Here is a 21,143-nt window from a genome sequence, read left to right as displayed (position 1 = left end):
GAAATTATAGTAACTCAATACAAGAATTTCATCTCTCAGCAGAGAGATGAATAATTGCTGAGTGATGAGAAAGCTATAAAATATAAATAGAGTATGTGAAACAGTCATGGTAAGTATCATTTTTCTGGATGCTGAAGACAATATTGATGAATTTCCCTTCATTGCATGAAATGAATAACCCTATGCTGAATAATGAAATTAAATATTCCATTCTCCTGCCAGAAAAGCAGAAAATACTTGAAAGAGACTGCATTTCCAGATGTGATCTAAGTCTCCACTGAGAAGGAACCTCATTGCCTACTGAGGATCATAGAGAAAATGCACTACTGAAAATTCATCGTTTCCTTAGATTTAGAAAAAATAAAACAGTAACACTTGTATTGAAGTAAACAATCAAGGGAATAGAGAGTTGCAGAAGAGATTTACCCCAAATGAATTTGTAATAATAGATGGAAAAACAGCCTTTGCTTTGACAGCTACAGAACCCAATGTATGAAAAGAAGCACGTCACACAAAAGAACATTTTCCTCCTCTCATGATTTTTGCCAGGTATTTGAAAACAATCAAGTACAGCTTGACATGTGATGTGTGGGAACTGTATTTAAACTAGCATGACATGGCAAGGGCAAGCATCTCCCTTGGGACATTTTGTATTTCTATTTTTCCATCTTCTCTTTGTGTCTTTTTCTTCCTTTTAAGCACGACATTGCATGGCAAGAAAATATAAAAAAACCTGGAACAGACAGTGTGCTTCAGAAACAGGTCCTTTGGTGAACTTGAAGAGCAAAAAGAGGAGGGAATCTGGCAGAAACTGATTAAATGAAAACTCCATTGCTAAGCAGAAAAGTATTCTAATGGCACAAATCTGTAGAGTCTCCTCCTCCACTGATGACTTCCCTTACAATCCTGTCTTCTGGAGGGATGTCTTGAGTGGGACACCATCCCTCTCCCCCAGTTCATTCACATCTGAAATACCAGTCACATCTGACTCCTGTTGTACACAAGTAGTGTGGTTCATTTTCAGAGAATGGACAAAACAACTAGGACCAAAGCTATCTAAGACAGAAAGACCAAACAGTTCACCACTGGCAGTGCACTAGGATATAATTCTGTTGTCCTAAAAAAGCTGGTGTTCCTGTGCCTGAATGGGGTAGGAATTTCCCCTTAGAAAATGAAAAAGATCTTCACACTGCTTTGACTCCCACACATGCTTGCCAAGAACGAGGCATTTCGATCCCTTGTAGTTACCTGCACTAAGGGAAGGCTGAACTAGCGCCTTGCCAGCAATGGGCTGAAATGGACTGGCAGTCTTTTAATTCATTAACATTAAAACAAGGATCAGAAAATATCTTCTTGCTCACAAAAAATAGAACAGGTCTGTCCCTCCTAACCCAACTGTTTGCCGTCTTATATACCAGGTCTCCCCTCCATTGCCTTGCTCAGTGAAACAAGATAAAGCTATGAAGAGGCCAACAGATTTTCTAGATGCTCTCCACAGCAAAATGGAAACGAAAGGTCTAGTATGCTCAGAGACCACAATGGTGAGAGATGATGTTTTTACAGTTGGGTTAGTAGAGCTACAAGACCAGGAGTTAATTTTGGGAAAGCCAACAAAGATACTCTAAGGCAATGTAACCTTTAACTTTGGCTAAGAGAGTCTATGTTGCTTTCCCAAAATTATTCAAGAACAGCTGTGTAACAGGAGAGCGAGCATGCAGGACAGGACCTGACAGAGAGGAAAAAGGAGGCTTTAGGGAAAGATCTGAGGGAACAGAGGAAGGGAAGCAAAACAGTGGGAGAGCAAGGAGGAAAGAGCATAAGGAAAGGCATGATTAACAACCTGCAATGATACACGGTGAAAGGGATGCGATCTGAGTACACGATTCAGTTATATGGTACGTTTAGTTCTAATCCAGTATTTTGTGCTGCTGTTGTGCAGCTGATATTAAAATGAGGATGACAGGAGGAAGAAGATTTGTTCCACTGCCTCTGGGCCACTGATCTAACAGAAATATCCTCCTCTGGGAGAAGTCACTCCATAAAGTTCCTTTTAGTGCAGGTTACAAATATGACCCTCACCTTGATCCAAAATTGACATTAATCAGACTTCTCCACTTGATCAGCTAGAATATAAATGAGCACGCCTACTTTATGCTCATGCCAAAACATGTATAACGAGAATGTGGAAATACAGAGGGTTCCTGCTGAGCAAAAAAGGTCCCAGAATGAGTTTCCTTTTATGATAATGGAAACATAGCAGTCTCCTCAAAACGGATTAAATTCTTTTTGAAGTGAACAGTATGCATAAAGAAATAGCTGCTTCATCTTCCTGAAACCATCAAGGAATTCTATAAGAAACTGAGTTTTGTAGACAACAAACTTGTAACTCACAATCTGTAGCATATAGAGGACTGAATCTTATATTGTTATTTTGGATCATTTTTATATGACTTGAGGGTTCACTGCAAGAAGAAAATCATTGGTATGGTCAGATGAAGGCTACAGGAAAAAAAATTAACTGACCCCCCTTTATTCAACCACAATGGAAGACAGAGGCTTTCTTTAGAAAGCCAGACAGAATTTTCCATAACAACTTTGTAAGAAAACAGAAGTTCTCATCTTTCTTATTTCAATATATGCTGATGTGATACTTCATTTTTACCGCTGTGTGGGACTTTGGTTTTTACAATTTTTAAGCACTTTCAAAAAATAAACTTCAGCATAATATATCTTCCCAAACCTGGCTGTTGCCTGTGTTTTCCACAGAGGTTTTTTCCAGCTCCTAATTTTGTCTGCATCTCACACCTACACTCTAGCCTAGTCCTAGAAAGATTCACTGACTGGTAGCTGAAATCAATAGCAATTCATAGAAGCTGCCAGGGCTTCAGTTTAGGGTAATTGATTACTGTGGTCCTGCTGAGGCTCTACACTTTTAATATAAGCATTTCTCTGAGTGGTTTCCTCTGTTAGTCATTTAGCGCACACTATTTTCATTACAAGGAGGGAACTGCGATGCTTACAAATCAAGCTCTACCAGTTTTACATTTCCTACATGGTGGTTATATCATTCCTATACCATGCGCCAGCTGAGGGAATTAATTCCAAATGGCTACATTTTTTCTTCCAGGTTGTGTACATCAGGAAAGCAGGGACAGAATCAGGCCTCAGTATGCTTGATAACATCATGATGTGATTACGTCAACCTTATTATGAAAGAAAGAAGCAAGCCCTAACTTTTAAATAACCATCCACATACTCCTTTCTTCTCATTTCTTAAAGATACACCGTATGTTTTCACTATTGAATGACAATTCTACAATAGGCATGTCACGACAGTTAAGGACACCATTGGATAGGGTCCAACTTCTGAATCTCTGTCTTTCAGACCTGTCCAAGAGTCAAGGGTTTCTGGAATGGATTGTCAATAGGTTAATGGATTTGGCCTTTTCTTCAACTTCCAGTGTTTTTACCTTAGGCAGAGAGATGATCCAGTATTTATATTCTAAGTACCCCTAATAGCCACAGCGTCAACGCTTTTTATCACAGCATTCGCCCACTGCTCCACTAAAAGCACGTACTATATGGGTTATATTAAAAGCCTGGAGAGTTGCAATTACATTGTCTGTACCATTTGACTCTTCTGAACCACACAAGCAGAAACTGCTGCATAAGTGTGTGCTCCTTCAAGCTGTCTTGGACCTAATATCTGCTAATGCAAGGTATTGATCCATACTTGAAAATTACTTAGTAGTACAATGTCAGCCCAATTCCCTTTTTAATTCCATGGTCTTTATAACAATGATTCTTCAGACATCATACTGGAGTTGGGAACTCTGGCAACAGTCTCACATAGGTGGTGATTTGCTGAAAATATCAATTTAAATGGCTTGATTTTGATTGGCAATAAAATGTCTCCATCAGGTGTTTAGATGGTGCCATTATGATAGTACAAAGGCTTCTGACAGCTTTTTTTCTGTATTTTTCCTCAAACCAGGATTATGAGATACAGAAAGAGTAAAAGCTGCTATTGGCTTTTAGCTCTATGTGGAAGGCCAAGTCATAGACAATTATGTTAGGTGCTGTGCAAACACAAAGTAAAGGGATTGCTCATAACATAAAGAACAAGTACAAAGTGCATACAAAGAAGAGGTTAAGTAATGTTAACACAGTTCGGTGGGCTTCTGAGATTTCTTAGCTCGAGGATTACAGCCTAAGTGAGATGAAAAAGAAATATTAGTGGAAGCAGGAAAGACATGGACATAGCTAAGAGACTGCAGTAGCAATAAACTTACCAGCTACTCAGAACTAGCCACGAAAGAGAATTTGTCCATGTTAGGTAAACAAGGTATAAAAACTAAGCTACTGTTGAGATCTAGCTCACCCAGAGATAGGATGATATATTCAGTACATCCTCCTGTCTTATTGGTAATACACATTTATACAGTGTGGATAATAAGGAGCTCTGCATGCTGGAGTGGTGCTCCTTGGGCAATGGCCTCACATTTATGCTTAGCGTACCGCTGTCGGTACAAGACGGCCCATGCTCCCTCACAATGTCATACCTAAAGCTTCAGCCAGATTCGTGCCTAATTTAGCTTTCTATTTCTGTCTTCTAACACCATAAAACTTACAAAACATGAGGAGCACAGAGGTGAACATTCAGACCCTTTAAATGTGTTTAGGAACCAAGATGTCACTGCTTTAACTGGCAGCTGATATGAACCAGAGTCCCTCAGGACTAAGGGACTAACAAGATTTGCTCAAGGCCGAACAGCAAGCCAGGGACAGAACTTAAAATACCAAAATTCTGAACCAAAGCTGCAACTTCTGGACTTTCCGTCTCAAGTTTCATTTGGAATTGGAGATATCTGGCAAGAAATTAAAAATAGGATTAGGAAACATCTTCCATTCATTAAGTTCAAAGCAAAGGAGAGTCAGTAGTGGTGTCAATGTTTTACAGATAATGAAACTGAGGCATGAAGAGCCAAAGATTTGGCAAAGGTCAGCTTAAGGGCCAGCAAGAGCAATAGTTCTGGATTCTGCTTTAGTGGTCTCTCCCCTCCCTACCCACAGTACTCCAGGCATGTGAGCATTCACTCAGTTCTTTTGTTATTATTACATTTGTCTTTCGGATTTTTTTCCCCAGAATGCAGACCAATCTAAAGACTCCTTCTGAATTTGACAGATCTCATTCTGATCTTTGTAACATCACAATTACTTTACATTCCTATTATGTCAACAGAAAAAAATCGGAAAGCAGCAATGAAACCCCAAGTCTCCATTATGCAAATAATACTTGAAAAAAGAATCAACATCTTTTAAATGTACAGTCAAATTTTAGGAAATTGCTTTTACTGCCATACATTCAGTAAATGTCACAGACTTTGCTGTATGCGAGTTGAAGAAAAACAAATCCAATATATAACAGAAACTGTCTATGGAGTAGCTGCAACATTTGAATAAGCGTTGAAAGCTTAGAATAGCACTGCTAGGAAAGAGAGTATTTAAAATGGTGCAAGTCATGTCCAAACTTTCTCATAGATAGGCCTGTTCATATACATTGCACCCATTAATTTACTTAGAGAATAATGAATTTAGAAGTAGATACTAGAAAATTTTACTTTATTTAAGAAATGAACTTTTGGCTTGTTCTTTAGAACAGAACACCCACATTTTCATCTGTAGACAGTCACATGCCTGCTTTAGCCACAACCACATGCACATTCAAATTTTCAAGAGCAAAGAAATAATTATCTGCATATACACAGCTGAGAGCAAAATTAAGTGGATGAGTCAATAGAGGAAGACCTGCCTTTGTAAATGCACATCTGCGTTTTTTCTGTGTATAGAACTCAATCACTGAAAGGCTGCAAAGTCACATTTAGTTGATATATTTGCATATTAATTAATTATGATTTGTCCAAAACTATTGTGGGATGCTTAACATTACATTTAGAACATAAATACCAGAAGATCCTCAGGTACATATAAATTATTAATAGAAGAGACCTATTAAGTCACCTAGCTCAGCTTCTCTTAGGCAGCACTGTTCTATGTAGTATGATAAGTGGCACCATACTAGCAAGGGTTCCAAGATAAGGGTGCAACTCCAACATAATAAGGCAAGGATCAATTATAAACTAAAGCAATATCATCTCATCATTCACAATCCTTCTTTCCTGAAATCAATGAGATGTTTAAAAGAGAACTGAGAGGGATCTACTTGGTTTGCTGAATCCAGTCCCTGGTAGTACAGAGAAATACAACATATATAACTTCCTAAACTCCATCTAACAAGTAGCCAGGGATTGTTTCCCATATAACTTGGAAAGAAGAGATAAATGTCCTTTTTTTTTTTTTTTTTTTTTTTTTAAAAATGAATAACCTATGCACTAACATGCACTAACAGGTAATACCATCAAGAAATTTCTTCTTGATAATTATTAAAATCCCATGCAGCTGAGGAAGATCTGCCTATTAAAAGGCAGACACAGAACTTCCAGCTGGAAGGTATAGACTCTTTAGACTATTTTGGTGGTGATTTTTCTTTCCCAATATGCAATTTATTCCTCCATATACCTTTCAGAAAACTCCAATACAACAGTATTTGTACCCCAGTAGAGTAGAAAAATTCCGTATTTTAACTGAAGTTACAATTCAAATCACAAAGGACTAATTTTTTGCAAAATCCAGCTAGCTACAAGTGTCTTCTAGAGCATAACGCTCTCCCCTTCCCTGCATGTTTGTTATGGAAGTAGTCAAATAAAAGTATCTTCAAAAATACCCAGATACTTCTGAAAAATAGTACTTTAAAAATACCAATAAAGGCTTACATTCAGAATTTATACTGATATTTCTGACTGCAACTAACTTAGCACTGCCAAGAAATCTCTGAACACGAGCAATGTGAGAATGAAAATGAGGAACAGATTCCTGAGAATCTCCATAGTGAAAGTTTTCCAAATCATCTATATTAAATTATATAAGACACCTGATGAAAACCTTTTGGCAGGACTTATTATCTAGTTGCTTAATTTATATGAAAGGATTTACAAAGTGCCCATCAGCTTGGTCTCTAAGCATGGCAGAGAAATATAGATTCCAGGAGTTTGAAACACCAATATTATTCTCCAAGACAAAGGGGTTCAATATTCACAGCTGTCTGCCTGTTTGTTTGCTTGATGTGCTTTCAGAACATTGATTCCAGACAAGTCACATAGCTTGTAGTCAGTATGAAAACAGTCAAAATAGACTTATTCTTAACTCTGGTGTTGTAACTTTGTTAAAGTTAATATTGCCTTTATTTACAGACCATTTCTATTCCAAAGGCCCTAAAAGCGACCTCCCTTAACTCCTGCAATTTCACATGCAACGGCACTACTAAAGTGCAGTCCTTGACTGTGTATTATAACAACAGGAAAGAGAGAAATATCTACATTAATGAGAAGTACCCTGGCTACTTCAATAGTGAGAAATCTTCCACGGTCTCAGGTTTTAAAGACTCACACAGAACACAGAGGTACAGACTGAAAGATTTACAATACCTGAGATGACCGTGTGAGCATTTTTATGACATTGCTGTTCTTGTATAGAATGCTCTTCAAGTTAAAAGATTTTAGCCAATGAGCAAAGCAAGTTATATTTTCTTCTTCTTTATGTTAATACTCTGCGAAAGATTGCGCTTTGCAAGGTTAATTTCAAGTCCAAACTCACATGGGAACGAGAATAATTAGACTCATTTAAGAGAATTCTCCCCTCTGGCAGAGCTGATTAAATTATTTATACATTATCTTTTCGTATAATTGTACCTAAAACTGTGTGAATGGTTTTTTTGTCTAACTTTCAATAAATTCATAATACATGTTTTTCAAGTTGGATACACCACCTGCACCTGTGACAATAGAGAATGGCTCATTTTTAAAACGCTTCAATGAGAAATTAATCCAGAGGGAAACAGAAGCATGCAATTTAAAAGCTTCCACAATGACACCATACTGATTAAAACTCATCAACTGAAGAAATAAAATTAGTAGGACAATAAATCTTGGACTGAATCCTGTTACCCATTTCCACAGGAATAACTTCATTGACTGCAGCCACATTACACTAAAATATCAATGCTAGTTAGCTGAGTATCAGCTCTGTGATGTGACCCTTTACGTGTAATTTAATACTCCTTGCTATACTTCACAAGTCCCTCTTTGCTAAGGATCTCAGATTCTGGATAAAACCTGAAAATTCTAATGGAATAAACCACTAGGGTGAAAAAGGAAATCTGGCTGGTGGTGCTAACATTCATTTCAGCTCTATTAAGTGCTCTTCCTCTCTTCAATAGCAATAAACTTGAGAAAGCTTGAGATAATGATATTTTAAAGGGCATCCCTGGTACAAAATAGTAACTTGTTTGCTACAATTAGAAGACTAACAGTCCCAATTAAATTGGAAAGCAAGTGGCTCTATGGAGATCTGTGAAAAGACATCTTTGCACCTATTGTAAAATTCTAAGTACTTTCTACAGTTGCATTGCCTAGATAACTCTACAAACACATGAATACAGTGAAATCCCAGTGCTGTTGTTTAATGTACTACTAAAGAGTTCTGAAATGGCTTTTACAGGCTCAGGATTTCACACTATTCTTTATCATTTGCTGCAACTCCATTCAATTTTATTTTTCCTTTTTGCAATTCACTATACCAAGAGTATTTTAATGCCTCTGGCTATGTTTTTCCTTACCTCTGCAGCAACTAAATAATGGGTATGGGTCTCTATATGGGGACAACTGCATTAGAAAAGACAGAGGGTTAGATAAAGAAATCCATTAAAAGGATAACATAATCACATACTTATTCATTCAAGTTGCGTATGGACAGGAGTGATAAGTGAGAATATTATGTATTCTGATTAACAAATTAATATTTTTATTAAACAATAAATCTGCAGTGCAGTAATTATCCCAAGGCTATAGCTATGCTCAAATCACCTTAAATTAACTTCTTTAAAAGCAACTTCCGAAAAAGGAAGAGACTGGTCTTTGCCAAGAATGCAAAGGCCTCAGCTATAATTAGTTTTTCACAGCCAGGCTCAACTCTTCCAATTCATTTGTTTTTGGAGGACAGCTAGATAGGGAATATTTTCATAGCACTATCCATGCCCTGAAGACACTGATATCTGACACTCCAGCCATGTATTGTTTGCTTTTGCTGCAACGTACATTTCAGCTGTATGGCAGGAGGGTCTCAGTCAGTGATCCAACGCTAAAATACTGTTTAACTAGCTCTGATATCGCTCCTTTGGCTATCAGATGTGCTCTGTCATCCTGTTCTCTCTGACTGGCTGATAGTCAAATTCCTAAGATAGGAGTCAATTTATGGTGATGAGAATAGTTAAAAAGCAATTGTTTCCGACAAGGATCATAAAGTGTCCTCTGGCAAGAAACAAAACCAAAGTCTTGAAAGACCACTTTTCCAAAATTATTCATGGTTTTCAGAGCTCCCTAAATTTGGACTTTAAGTCTCCTAAAAGATGCTGATACTTCTCTGTATTTCTTGAAAACAAATCATCCTTAAGGTCCTTATAGTCCCTACTCACACAGCCTTACTGCTATAATTATTATATATTATTTGAATTATAGCAGTTAGTTATAAAGACTGCAATTTGCACAGATAACATATAAACACACAACTGTTCCTGCTCTGAAAAGCTTAAAAACTGTACTCAAATAAGATATTCTACAATAGGTGATGACCACATCAGAAATAATGTTGAGTCCAAACTGGACATAGTTTTACCTCAACAGAAGCAGAAGAACCAATTCAATGCCTGTTGTAGAAGCTGTATCTATGTTAGTGTCTACAAGACAAAGTCATTTAGGCGATCCTAGAAATGCAGTTCTCTCTTGGCACTTTGCACTAGGGACACACAGAATTTTTCTTACAAATGAGTCTGTTGAGAGTTCATGAAAGGCTCCATTTACTTGCAGGATTCTATACAGTTCAGAGGTGATGACAACTTACAGTTACACATACTTTCCTATTTACTAATTTTATTCCTCAATTGACACTAAAAACATTTCTTGTGTGATTTTAATAAAAGAATCCCTACTGCATTGTTCCTAACAGGCAGCAAAACCACACATCAAGGACTTTCCCAGCTACCACATTTCTAAAATCCTTATTCTGGTGGTCACATGAGATATTTTGTTTAAAGCTCAAAATTCTTTACTTTATGCCACATTTGACTACAGTGGTTACAAAGAACAGGTGCCTGATGCATTGTTTAATTACACACCCACGGAGCCAGCGTGGTCCCCAGTCTAGCAGTCAGAGAATTCTTTCCTCCTTTTATATTCTTCTTAATTATTATTTATCTAGTATTACACAACCAATTAGGGTGGACCCCTACAGAATCTAAAACAGTTTAAAGAAAAACCAGGTTTTATTTGATCATTGATATCTTGTAATGCTGCTCAACAGCTCCATTAAAATGATTGGGTTTTATTCTGTTGAGAGCTGTCTTTCTCCAGTTTAATGTATAGTAAAATATTCTTTTTACAGTGCATACACAATTTGACATTGGAACTCTGCCTAGCTTTGCTTGTACACACAGGTAAGGTGTGGCATGTAATTAATATTTTAACATAAAGTGGTTACTGTACTTCGTTTAAACCAGTGCAGTTTGAGGCTTAATGCTACAAACACCTTATAAAGTAAATGCAAATTGATGCATGGAAAAAATACAAAAGAGGCCAAAATGCATTTCGCTATATCTTTTTTGCCTCCAAAAATACTGATTAAATTTACTTTAGCTCTTACATTGGCTAACAAAGATTCAGTCACCCTCCTAGTTCTTGGATGTCCTGGGATGATGCAAAAACTTGATATTTGGAAATTCAAGCTATTCTAAACCCACCTGACTACAAATCTGCATCTTGACTTCCAGTGGGGTTTATTTCAGATACCATTAGTTGTGAACTTCTCAGCACAATGAGGAAGTCCTCCCAACAACTAAAGAAAACACAAAGTGTTTTTTACTTTCATGCAATCAAGGATTTATTTCTGAATAAGCCCACCAAGACGGAAATAAAAGGAGAACATCAGAATTTGGGTGGGTCAGCACTTTAGACAAGAAATAACGTATATGTACTTTACCTTGACAGTAGCAAAACATCCTTCTTTTCTCTTCAGTAACCACTGTAGTCAGATCAAACAGTATAGTCATACTTGCTTTTCCAGGTCCACAATACTAATTGAAAAAGCCCAAAAATACTGTACGGAAGAGCCCAACTCAGGTAACCATTTATAAACTTGATGTATTTGTTAAACTTTAAGTCAGTATGGAAAAAGCATGAAAACTCTAGTCAGATATGAAAGACATCTCAGGCCTCCCTACAAAACAGAACTTTATCTTCTAGTTTTTTGGGGCATCTGAAAAAGATGGTATGAATTGCTTATACTACTTAATGCAAAGAATCTTTCCAGAAATGAGGGACTATTTTTCAGGATTTCAAGAATTCTCCTAAGTAACCCTTAGGCACCATCATATGTATACAGGATAGCACTTTATTGTGGTCCCATCAGCAGCACTTTATAAGCTTTACGCTTGAGCTTGTTCCTATTCCTGAGCCTTGGTTTATGACCTACAATCTGTTGCCACTCACATGTATGGTGCTTTGCTGACACAGAAATACTCAGCATTAGGAATAAGAACTATATAAGAACTACAGTACCTGCTGCCAATCTATTAATTACATCTTAGCAAAACTAAATACTGAACTACACCAGTTGAATGATCCTCAAGTTACCGAGTGATTTGGTACCTACAGTTGCATAGGTAATTTCAAAATAATTTATTTTTAATGCACAAATACTCTAAGCTGAAAGATCTCAAACCCAAAAGTTAACAGGCAAAGTCAATGGAAACTGCCATTTTGCAGAGCTTCAAAAATCAGATCACTTAAAACCAACCTGAAATTAATCGCTAATCATTGCTAAATGGATAACCACGAATTTCCATCTAGTATAGTCATTTTTCAAATGAAAAACTTTTCCACAGCTTCAGATAAGAGTAACTGAAATGGAAAATTCTTGGGAGAGATAAGCAGGCTTAGGTACTACAACCCTTTTCCTAAATTCATCACCAAATGATTAAATGCTAAGCATTGACAATGTAAAGATTCATTTCAGCAGACAACAAAGTTTTTGTTTCTGATTACCTTTTGCAATGTTAGAATTGTCATATATTTTTTTAAAAACACTACATTGTTTTTCTCTGTCCATTAAAGCAAGTGATCCCTAGCAAAAAACCTCTGTTGGTGTTCAGCGAAATTCCATCCCATTGCATTCTGACAGTTAACAGATCTCTACAGACCAAAGATACACTGACTTTTTTCCCAAAATGAAACCATTTTCCTACCATTTCTTCATCTCTGTTACCTTTTTTACAGGATTTCTCTCTCCTGAGCAGTTTGCCACTTTATCTAATGCAGAATTAAGAGTTTGGATGGAAGTAATAGAAAGTGGTATCTCACCAGGCAGCATTCAGATTCTGGGTTGAAAGTCCAGCAAACCTATTTGGCTTTAACAGTCTTTGTTAACTGAGTATAAAGTAGGGCTAAGACTGACTAACCTCAGAAATTCATTACAATTATTTTAATATATTTTTATTGCAAAGTATTTAATTGTGTTAAAGTATGTCAAGCACTTCAGTAATAAAGAGGAGGAAAGATCTCTATCATGACCAGTTCACAATGCAATTATCAGCAGATGAGAAATGGCAAGGCAGCAAAGGACCTTACAGTTGCTACGGATACTTGATGTGAACTTTGTGTATTCACAAGTGTCATGCAATAGAATTTCTTCTTTTTTATTTTTTATCCTTTTTCCTCAACGGACTGTTCTTCCCCATGGCTTCGCAAGATCAGATGCTGGAGCCCTTAGTCAGCATTTCTAGTAGTTTACCTCAAATTAGAGTACATTTATCAAAATCCACATAAAACCTCCAGCTGACAATACTCAGATGTGAGTTAGGTGTCAAAATCTTTATTTTTACTACTGTCAACTCTTATTTTTACTAGAAGGCCAGTATCCTCCTGCTGAAAAAAGTGGAGACTAAAGAGTGCATTATGTCAATCCAGAATCTAATCAGCTTGTTGAATATAGCTTTTTTCCCCTCAGTTATTCAGGTAGGAGTGTTTTCATGAGAAAAACAAAGCAACCATTTCTCAATAATTACACTTTAAAAGAGCTCACCAAACCATGAAAACAGGGTACACAGTACCTCTGCAATCCTCTACTTATAACTTACAGACCTGATTTTAGCTTTGCAGATGCCTTCATTCTCCTTTAAAGGAGAGAGAGAGACAACTCATGTGGGAAAAGAAAAGACTCTGGGAAGTAAACAATAAAAGAACACCACAAATTTGAGGAAAAGCTACTCAAATGTTGCTAGTAGTAATTCAGCTAGACTATGACTCCATGGTATAATATATACCTTTCAAATATATGATACAGACTGGCAGACTTTCTTGCTAGAATAGGAAGTGCTAAAATGTATTACACAGAGCTCTCAAAGGAAGAGAAATAATGTCTGCCGTCTCTCCAAACAGGAGGTGTATGCCTGAGGAAAACAGTGCTGCAGGTGGGGGTGGCAGCAGGTTGTCATGCAGTAAAAGCATTTTTTTGAGAGCTCAGAAAATGCATCCTTGTGCACACAGCTTGTGCACAGTCATCCTGGCTGAGGAATTTTTATAGAAACAACCTTATCTCACTCAAGGGCATAAATTTGCCAGCTTACAGCTCTACAAATGCCAAGACAATATTGCAGATTTGCTTTCAGTTTAGCATTCAAATGCTTAGCACTAAGGCAGGTAACAGGAATTTGTTAAGGCTGGCTATTTTCCCTAGCCTGGGGGCTGCTCCCAGAGCACTATATGCCCTATATTCAGGTGCACAATGGGCTGCCACAGACTTGGTCTCCATCAATGTACCATGTTATTTTAGTTTTTCTATTTCTTTTCTTTTTTGTTGTTTACTTCTTAAGTAAATTAATTTCCCCAAGATACAGTGCCTAACGATCTGACTATCCTTGTTATGCTTCAAATACTGGAATACATTAGACTATGGCCCTATGGTGATTTGCTAATTAGCTTAACCCTTTGGGGGCATGGAAGAAAGAATTTTTTATTAAAACAGGATAACCCTGGACTATATTGATCTGACTGAGAAATGAGTATTTTAGTCAAGATGAGTCTCAAGATGAGTACATGTTGGAAACGGTGATGTTGTTTCCATAGCAATGCCATGACAGCCTCTAGAGTGAAATAGTGTGCTACCAGGAAATGAAGGGAGTTCAAGTGCTATGAGCTACATAGTTCTGTGAGCAATCCAAATACGTTCTCATAAAGAATATTTAGTACAGCTAGATAGTCCAAAGATTGCTGCTGATGTGAAGTAAGCCTTATCAGTATGCTTCCAGCAGTCCTGTTTTCTCATTTACTACATCCAAGATGACTTATCTAAAGGCTTAAGCTATGGGCAACACTGCTAAGCCATTTCAGACCGAACATTAACAAATACAGCAACCTTTACCTCACTTCTTTTCCAGTGAAGAATATAATCTATAATTGAGGACACTGACTCTCATTCTCCATAACACAACTAAACACATTAAACCTTTTAGCGAAGCAAAGCCTCGTATGTGCAATTATTTACCAGCTGACCTTCCCCCTTCCTTTTCTCTCACCTCCTCCTCTCCCTTGCCTCCTCCTGTCCAAATGATACTGAGCAAATCTGCTTGCAAGTGGGAAGCAATGTATCGAAGTCTTGCATATTCTTCATGAAAATTTACACAGCCATAGCATAAAACTCACTTTTCTGCTTTTTACCCCAGTTAGCATTTATGCTTATACAAAAGCAAACCAGAAAACCACTAATTGTATTTTATTTGCCTACGGCTTTACCTAAGGCAAATATTCTGGTCAAATTCTGCAAAGCTGATTTAAACTATCTTTCAAAGGAGATAGAAGGACAATTAACTTAAGATCTGCATTGCTTTGTCTTTTCATTTTCAAAGAAAGGAAGAATTCTCACTGATTTGTAAAACTGCTGAAATAATGGTTATAACCCAACTGTTGTCAAATAAAATTCTACAAGACAAAGTACTTTACGTGAAAAACACCCTAGCATACCGCTGCTAACCCTTTCTTTCTCCAGCGTTTCCCATGCAATTTGTAAAGATGTTCAAACATGAGCTGAATGTCCAGAAACTCTACCACTGTATTTGTTGTTTGTGCCATTGTCACAACCAGCCTCTTGGGTAAACAGATTGTAGTTCATTATATGTAGCAGTGCTGCCTCTGAGGGAAAGGAGAAAGACAAATACACATCACTGCCAGATCCCTTATTAACAAATTCCACTTCAAACCAAAATGTTTTCTATTTATTGTTTTAAACATGTATTTCAAGGAATCAAATCTTGCATGTGAAACAGCAAGATGCTTCATTTCCATTTTGCATCTAGTAAAAAGATGTGAAGCAAGCATTTTTAAAACTGCCTGAGCTTCCTCCTGCCTGACCCCCTCAGTGTGTTGCAGAAGGGACTAAGCCCAGCAACATTCATTTATAATTTAAACTGTTTGCTTGGCAGAATCTTTTCATCTTAATATGTCTAGTCCTAATTGCAACTGGCACACCCAATGTTTTTACCAGAAGCTCACCTACTTCCAGGAGCGTTTTATGTAACTGGGTTTTCTGTAGGACAGAAATGCAGTTTCTTTATGGGACAGATGTTGAAATCTAGTGGAAAACATGCCCCTGCAATTTTACAAGGGCTTACAGGACTCTATATGGACAAAAGATACCTGTGGAAAGACTGATGCAAGTTTAACTTACTCATCCCGTCCTTCCAGTTATTGTGGTCTCCCAGTTAATTCACCAATATGAGCAATATGTACCTATGTCACCTTCTTTTGGAACACCTATCTCAACTTTTCTGTTTATCAAAGAATTAAGTAAAAGTAATCTGCCTGATGATCTGGCTTGTATCTAAAAGAAGCAGCAATATCTGTATCCCAATCCATGATAGAAATCCAATTATCCCAAAGTCATCCATGTAAGTATCCCAAAGCCACTGCCTCAGATACAGGAAAAGTTTCTTATCCTAAAACTCAGAAACACACTCTTAATTTCCCCCTCATCATCTCTCTTAGAACATACTCAGAAATTGAGCATGCTACTATAAATTGTATCATGTTTTAAGAGTTAAATCAATGATTCAGTCAGAAACTCTAAAACACTTTTTATCAGTAAATATTCAACGACAGGAGTGTGCTAATGCTTGAAACAGAGTCCACGCAGCTATCACCGAATATAGCAGTTGAACATACAGGAGTAGAAGCAATAACATCCTAAATACTTATTCAATCTCAAATAATTTTGCTATCCATGTTGTTCCATCAAGACATATGGCAGTAGATACGATCGTAAGACTAAGTCTGTTTTTCAGCTCTTTCCTATTATACTGGTAGAATTTGAATCATCCTCACGAAATATAATAACTATTTATTTGTTTTTTTAAAAATTTGTCAGAAACATTTCTCTTGGCAATCCATAGTTTATAAAACAGCTTTTAACAGAATAAAAGTCATCGCCAAAAGCAAAGACTTCTCTTGCATAAGTATTCTGGAATGTGACCTGGTTATCATACACAGACATACAGAGATTGCTGTGCTTGGTTTGACTCACTGCTCTGCTTTAGAAGAAAGAGGAGGATACACAGTAGAGGAGAACACACAGTAGCCATGTATAAAAGTGTCAAGGACAAAGACTGGAGGGTGAAGCTACAGTGAGGAGGACGCTGTCAGGAGCCATGCTGCTACTCCATATAGGCGTGCTGGCAAACAATTTTCCCACTCTGTTCTCTCTTACTAAAGGATGGAAGTACAGTTTCTTGGTATCAAAGGCAGACATAGCTGGACTTTGAAGAATCACATCTAAATTGGTCCTATATAAACAATCATATTAAAGAGGGCACTATTTAGCTTGCTTAATCTAGACAGGTGAAAGACAGAAAAAGAATATGAGTTCGGAAACAAATTGAGGAGATATTCCCTACCATCCCCAGGGTAAAGCCACCGGTCACTTGATCCTGCAAAGGCAGTTTTTTAAGGACATTAAGAGCTGTTTGATTTAATGAAAATGCTTCCTGTGACATTAACATAGCATGAGTTAAGCTCCACAGATGATCTGGCCTATGAAGGAAGAAATATAAACAATCACCAGAGACAGGGAGAACACCCCGTCACATTGGTGCTTTCTTTTAGGAATTTGCCCCCAGTACGACAATTTCACTTTGATGTCTAACAGTCCCTCATACAAATTATAAGGGTCTTAAAAAGAAATCACCAAAGGAACACAACATTCTGAGCCGGCCCCATGACTTGTCTGTCTTCTTACTGGTCCCTTTATGTTCTGCAAAACACAGAAAATCACTTTTCTTGGCCACATTTTCTTTTGCTCCTCCTCCAAGCCACCCTGTTGCAGTACAAGGGGCAGCCTCACAGATGACTGGAATGATCCCACAACACAGCTTTCGGGATGATGCCAGCACTTGATACAGCAAAGACTGCGTTAATCACAGACACAACTCACACAAAGCAGCTGAGCCTTACCCCCAAACTGTGCACATCTCAGGCACTGGGGTTCTGGGAAGCAGGATGATGGAGAACAGGGGGCATGGTCAGGGTAAGGACTGACCTTTCAGCAAAACAAGGTGGAGTAGCTCAGCGTGAAATGTCTTCAGGAAATAACAGTATAGAGTATTCTAGTCAGGTGGATAGTTATCATTCAGCTGGCATCAGTTTCCTATTTACTTGTCATGAACCAACTTCAAGACTTTTATTTTTCACATAAAATTCCCTGGTTTTTGCAAACTCTTAGCTGTCTCTTATGATATCTGAGCATTTTCTGTTAAAAATACTGCAGGGATTCTGATAAGTAAAGGTATATTTTAAAATCTGCAGAAAAAAAATATTTTAAAACAGCTCTCTTAATCCCCAGTAATACTATGAACTCTGAGCAAGGAACCACAATAAAGGATACTGAAGCTCCTATCTGTGATTGCTAAATGCCAGAGGTTAATCCTGAGATCATCTGCTGACATGTATGTCTCACAGTCACTGTTGACAGATATTGAGTTGACATGATAGGTGTGACCATTAGCAAAGATTCTCCGGGGAGTAACTTCTACCATCAAATCCATAGGTTTCAATACAGGCACCTGCCAAAAAAACAAAACACAAACCAGAAAGGGAGTAAGATTTTAAATTTGTTTTGCTAGGATGATGAGAGTTTCAATGGAGAGCAAGCATTCAAAGACTGTGACATCATAAAACTTCTTGACAGTGTATGCAAGCTGAATCTCCCCATGGATGAATTGCTGGGCAAGGCCATCCCTGCCAAGGAGGAAGGGCGAGACAGGAGAGCCACGGAGAGCCAGGCAGAGCAATGGAAAGCCTGTACTGTAGGAAGGGAAGCACTGGAAAGCCTGGAGTGTGGAAAGGGAGGCACTAGCAGCTGCCACAGAACAAGCCAGTCCCACAGCAGGAGCTACTGTCCCACATATGCAGGAAGCTCTGGCTCTGAAAAGCAGTGAAGTCCTAGTATTTTGCTTTTGCTAAAGAGTTTGCTGTTAGTTGTAAATCACTTACAGAATTTCTTTTGCTACTTGATGTCTCTTTCAAAGAAGTCAAGTGGTGAAAATGTTACAATCTCAGCAAAACATAATAAACAAAGTCTTGGAAAACAAAGCCAACATGCGTATTGACATACTGTACATACACACATACTCCTGAAAAGCCAAGACCACAGACTATCACTCATCATTGCGCCCTCATTATTTCCCTTCCCTTGTCACTTCAATGTCATGCTTCAATAACTAGACACTGTCGATTTATTCCCTATTGGTAAAGCATTAAACACTGTAAGGCTGTAGTCCATGATTGGGACTATTCGATGTTGAACATGCATCAGAAACAATCTATCCACAAGATATCCACTATCAATCCACAAGATAGTTTAAAGAGAAACACAGAGAAGTTAAAGCTTTGAGTTTAGCTTGCCACTAAAGGAATAAAACAATGGTTCACTCCGCCTTTGAATCTCAGACTATAAGCAATCCAGAAAGGTTTTGTTTGCCTAATCATATAGAATAGATAAATATTCCATTAATGTAGTCATCTTTACACTTTGGAGGCTTTTTTCACAATAGACAATATTGGTTTGTTTTGAGGTGGGGGTTTTCTGTTTGTTTTTAATAATAAAGAAATATTAGCATTTATACAACATAGCCTTCCAGTTCTAACCTTTAGCCACTTCCTTTGCCAAAATACCTGGAGTGAATTCAGCCATTAAAGTCTGAGAGCAAAAATCTATTATGTTATCATACACGCTTATATGAGTTCCATGACTGCATCTGTTCAGCAGTGCAGAACCTCACATTCACTGGAGAACACACTACTGCAAATCCCACTCTTCAGATAAGAGATAATTCTTTTACACTACTGAAATAAAGTTGAGACTGAAATTTGGTGTACTGTCTTTAATCTCAGTTGCTCTGAATGAGGCAAGAACAAGGTTTAACATTAATTACAAGTAGAATGCTTCCAGCACACCAGGCTAAAGAATCCTGTGTGAAAGTACGTTAAGTCATGCTGAGAGAATTTTATCAGGAAGAATAAAACTGACATAAACTGTCTAAACACATTTGTGTTGGTCACTGTACCATAAAGCATTTGTGACTTGAAAATGTGTGACAGATTCAAGATCATTATCAGTCAGCTAAAACTTCAATGAGAATAATCATATATATGCTTAGCATTAGATACATATTTAAATTTTTTAATGAGTTAGTACCCATGACTACCTTCTTCGTGCAGAAACAACTGGATTTTGCACAAAGACAGCAGCTTACCTGCAGTGATGTTACTGTAGAAAGATCTTTAAGTTTTCCTTCTTCATCTTTTAAGTTGTACCCCTCTGGTCTCTTATCTCTTTCAGTAATTTTCCATAACTTGATTGTTTTATCTTTAAAAGAAAAGACAAACAACTGTCAGCATAGGAATCCTGAATGTGGTTACTCACCTTTCAGAATACATTCCTTAAAGAAGTTTCTACACCCTGGTTTAGATAAGTCCTGTGCTGAAACAGTCTGGGTCACTTAATTTTGCACATCCAGAAAATGTTCCCAACAGAAAAAATACTTATAAAGCACATCCCATACCTTCAAACCGAGTCAGAGGTTCCTGGCAGCTGACAGACCACGTAGAGCACACACTGCTCTTGTATCCAACTTGGCAGTTTGCAGGTGGAGCAGCCAAAACCACTCAATGCTCACTGCTGAAGCTCAGTTTGACAATTTGACTTTGCAAGGAAATAATCTTGATATTAAAGCCAGTTTGCTAGGTTACTTATGAACAGCACAAGAAGAGCATGGAGTAGACAGACCGACCAATGATACCTGCCTGGCCCATTGTGGAAAAGGAATGGGCAGTGGTGTATTGGTGTAACATCAGGAGCTCCGGCAGATGAAAGGCTGTGTGAAAAATGAGACATTTCTCCCTCCTAAGGGAAAGCAGCTGAAAAATAACTAAGAAAAAAACCTGAGAGAATTGTGTTGTAAGGGTAAGAGAAAGAAGTGGGGAGAAAAATATATTAATCTTACATGGAATGGAATTAAACCTAAACTCTCCCTTCTTCATGATGGGTGAAGCATATGATGATAGCATAAGAATACCTCTTGTTTAGCAAAGAGCCTCTGAAGCCAATAAATAGAAGTGTTAAACATTTCAGATGGAGTTTGTCCTTGTTTTTGTAGTAGCTGAAGCTGCAGATTTCCCTAACATTGATCGTCCACTCCCAGTCTGGTCATGCACCCAACCTGCCAACCCTGACACTCCCTAGGCTGACAAATCAATGTCAACTCTTCTCCTGAAAAAATCTCTGTCCCCAAGCTTCTAACAGTTGTTTCATGCATCTGTTCATGGATCAGCCAAAGCCCTTCCAAAGCTTCTGCACTTTAGCTGCCACCACAACTGTCATTAACCTCAGTTCCTGCATCATTTCTGATTTTGTCCTGCTTTCTTCCTTTA

At 37.7% G+C, this 21,143-nt stretch overlaps 1 protein-coding gene across 11 annotated transcripts in view; it reads right to left on the bottom strand.

Moving 5' to 3' along the window:
- PPP2R2C (protein phosphatase 2 regulatory subunit Bgamma) overlaps positions 1-21,143 on the bottom strand; it is a 204,105-nt gene that overhangs the window by 35,133 nt on the left and 147,829 nt on the right. For all 11 annotated transcript variants that reach the window (XM_030032710.1, XM_030032884.1, XM_030033143.2 and 8 more), the window contains 2 exons: positions 19,967-20,079; positions 18,097-18,274 (listed from right to left, as the gene is read on the bottom strand). In XM_030032710.1, coding sequence (XP_029888570.1) covers positions 18,097-18,274; positions 19,967-20,079 — 291 coding nt within the window. The remainder of the gene's footprint in view (positions 1-18,096; positions 18,275-19,966; positions 20,080-21,143) is intronic.

This window comes from Aquila chrysaetos, chromosome 1 (genome assembly GCF_900496995.4).
Source record: "Aquila chrysaetos chrysaetos chromosome 1, bAquChr1.4, whole genome shotgun sequence".
NCBI classification, from domain to species: domain Eukaryota; kingdom Metazoa; phylum Chordata; class Aves; order Accipitriformes; family Accipitridae; genus Aquila; species Aquila chrysaetos.
This window is presented reverse-complemented; position numbering and strand designations above follow the sequence as displayed.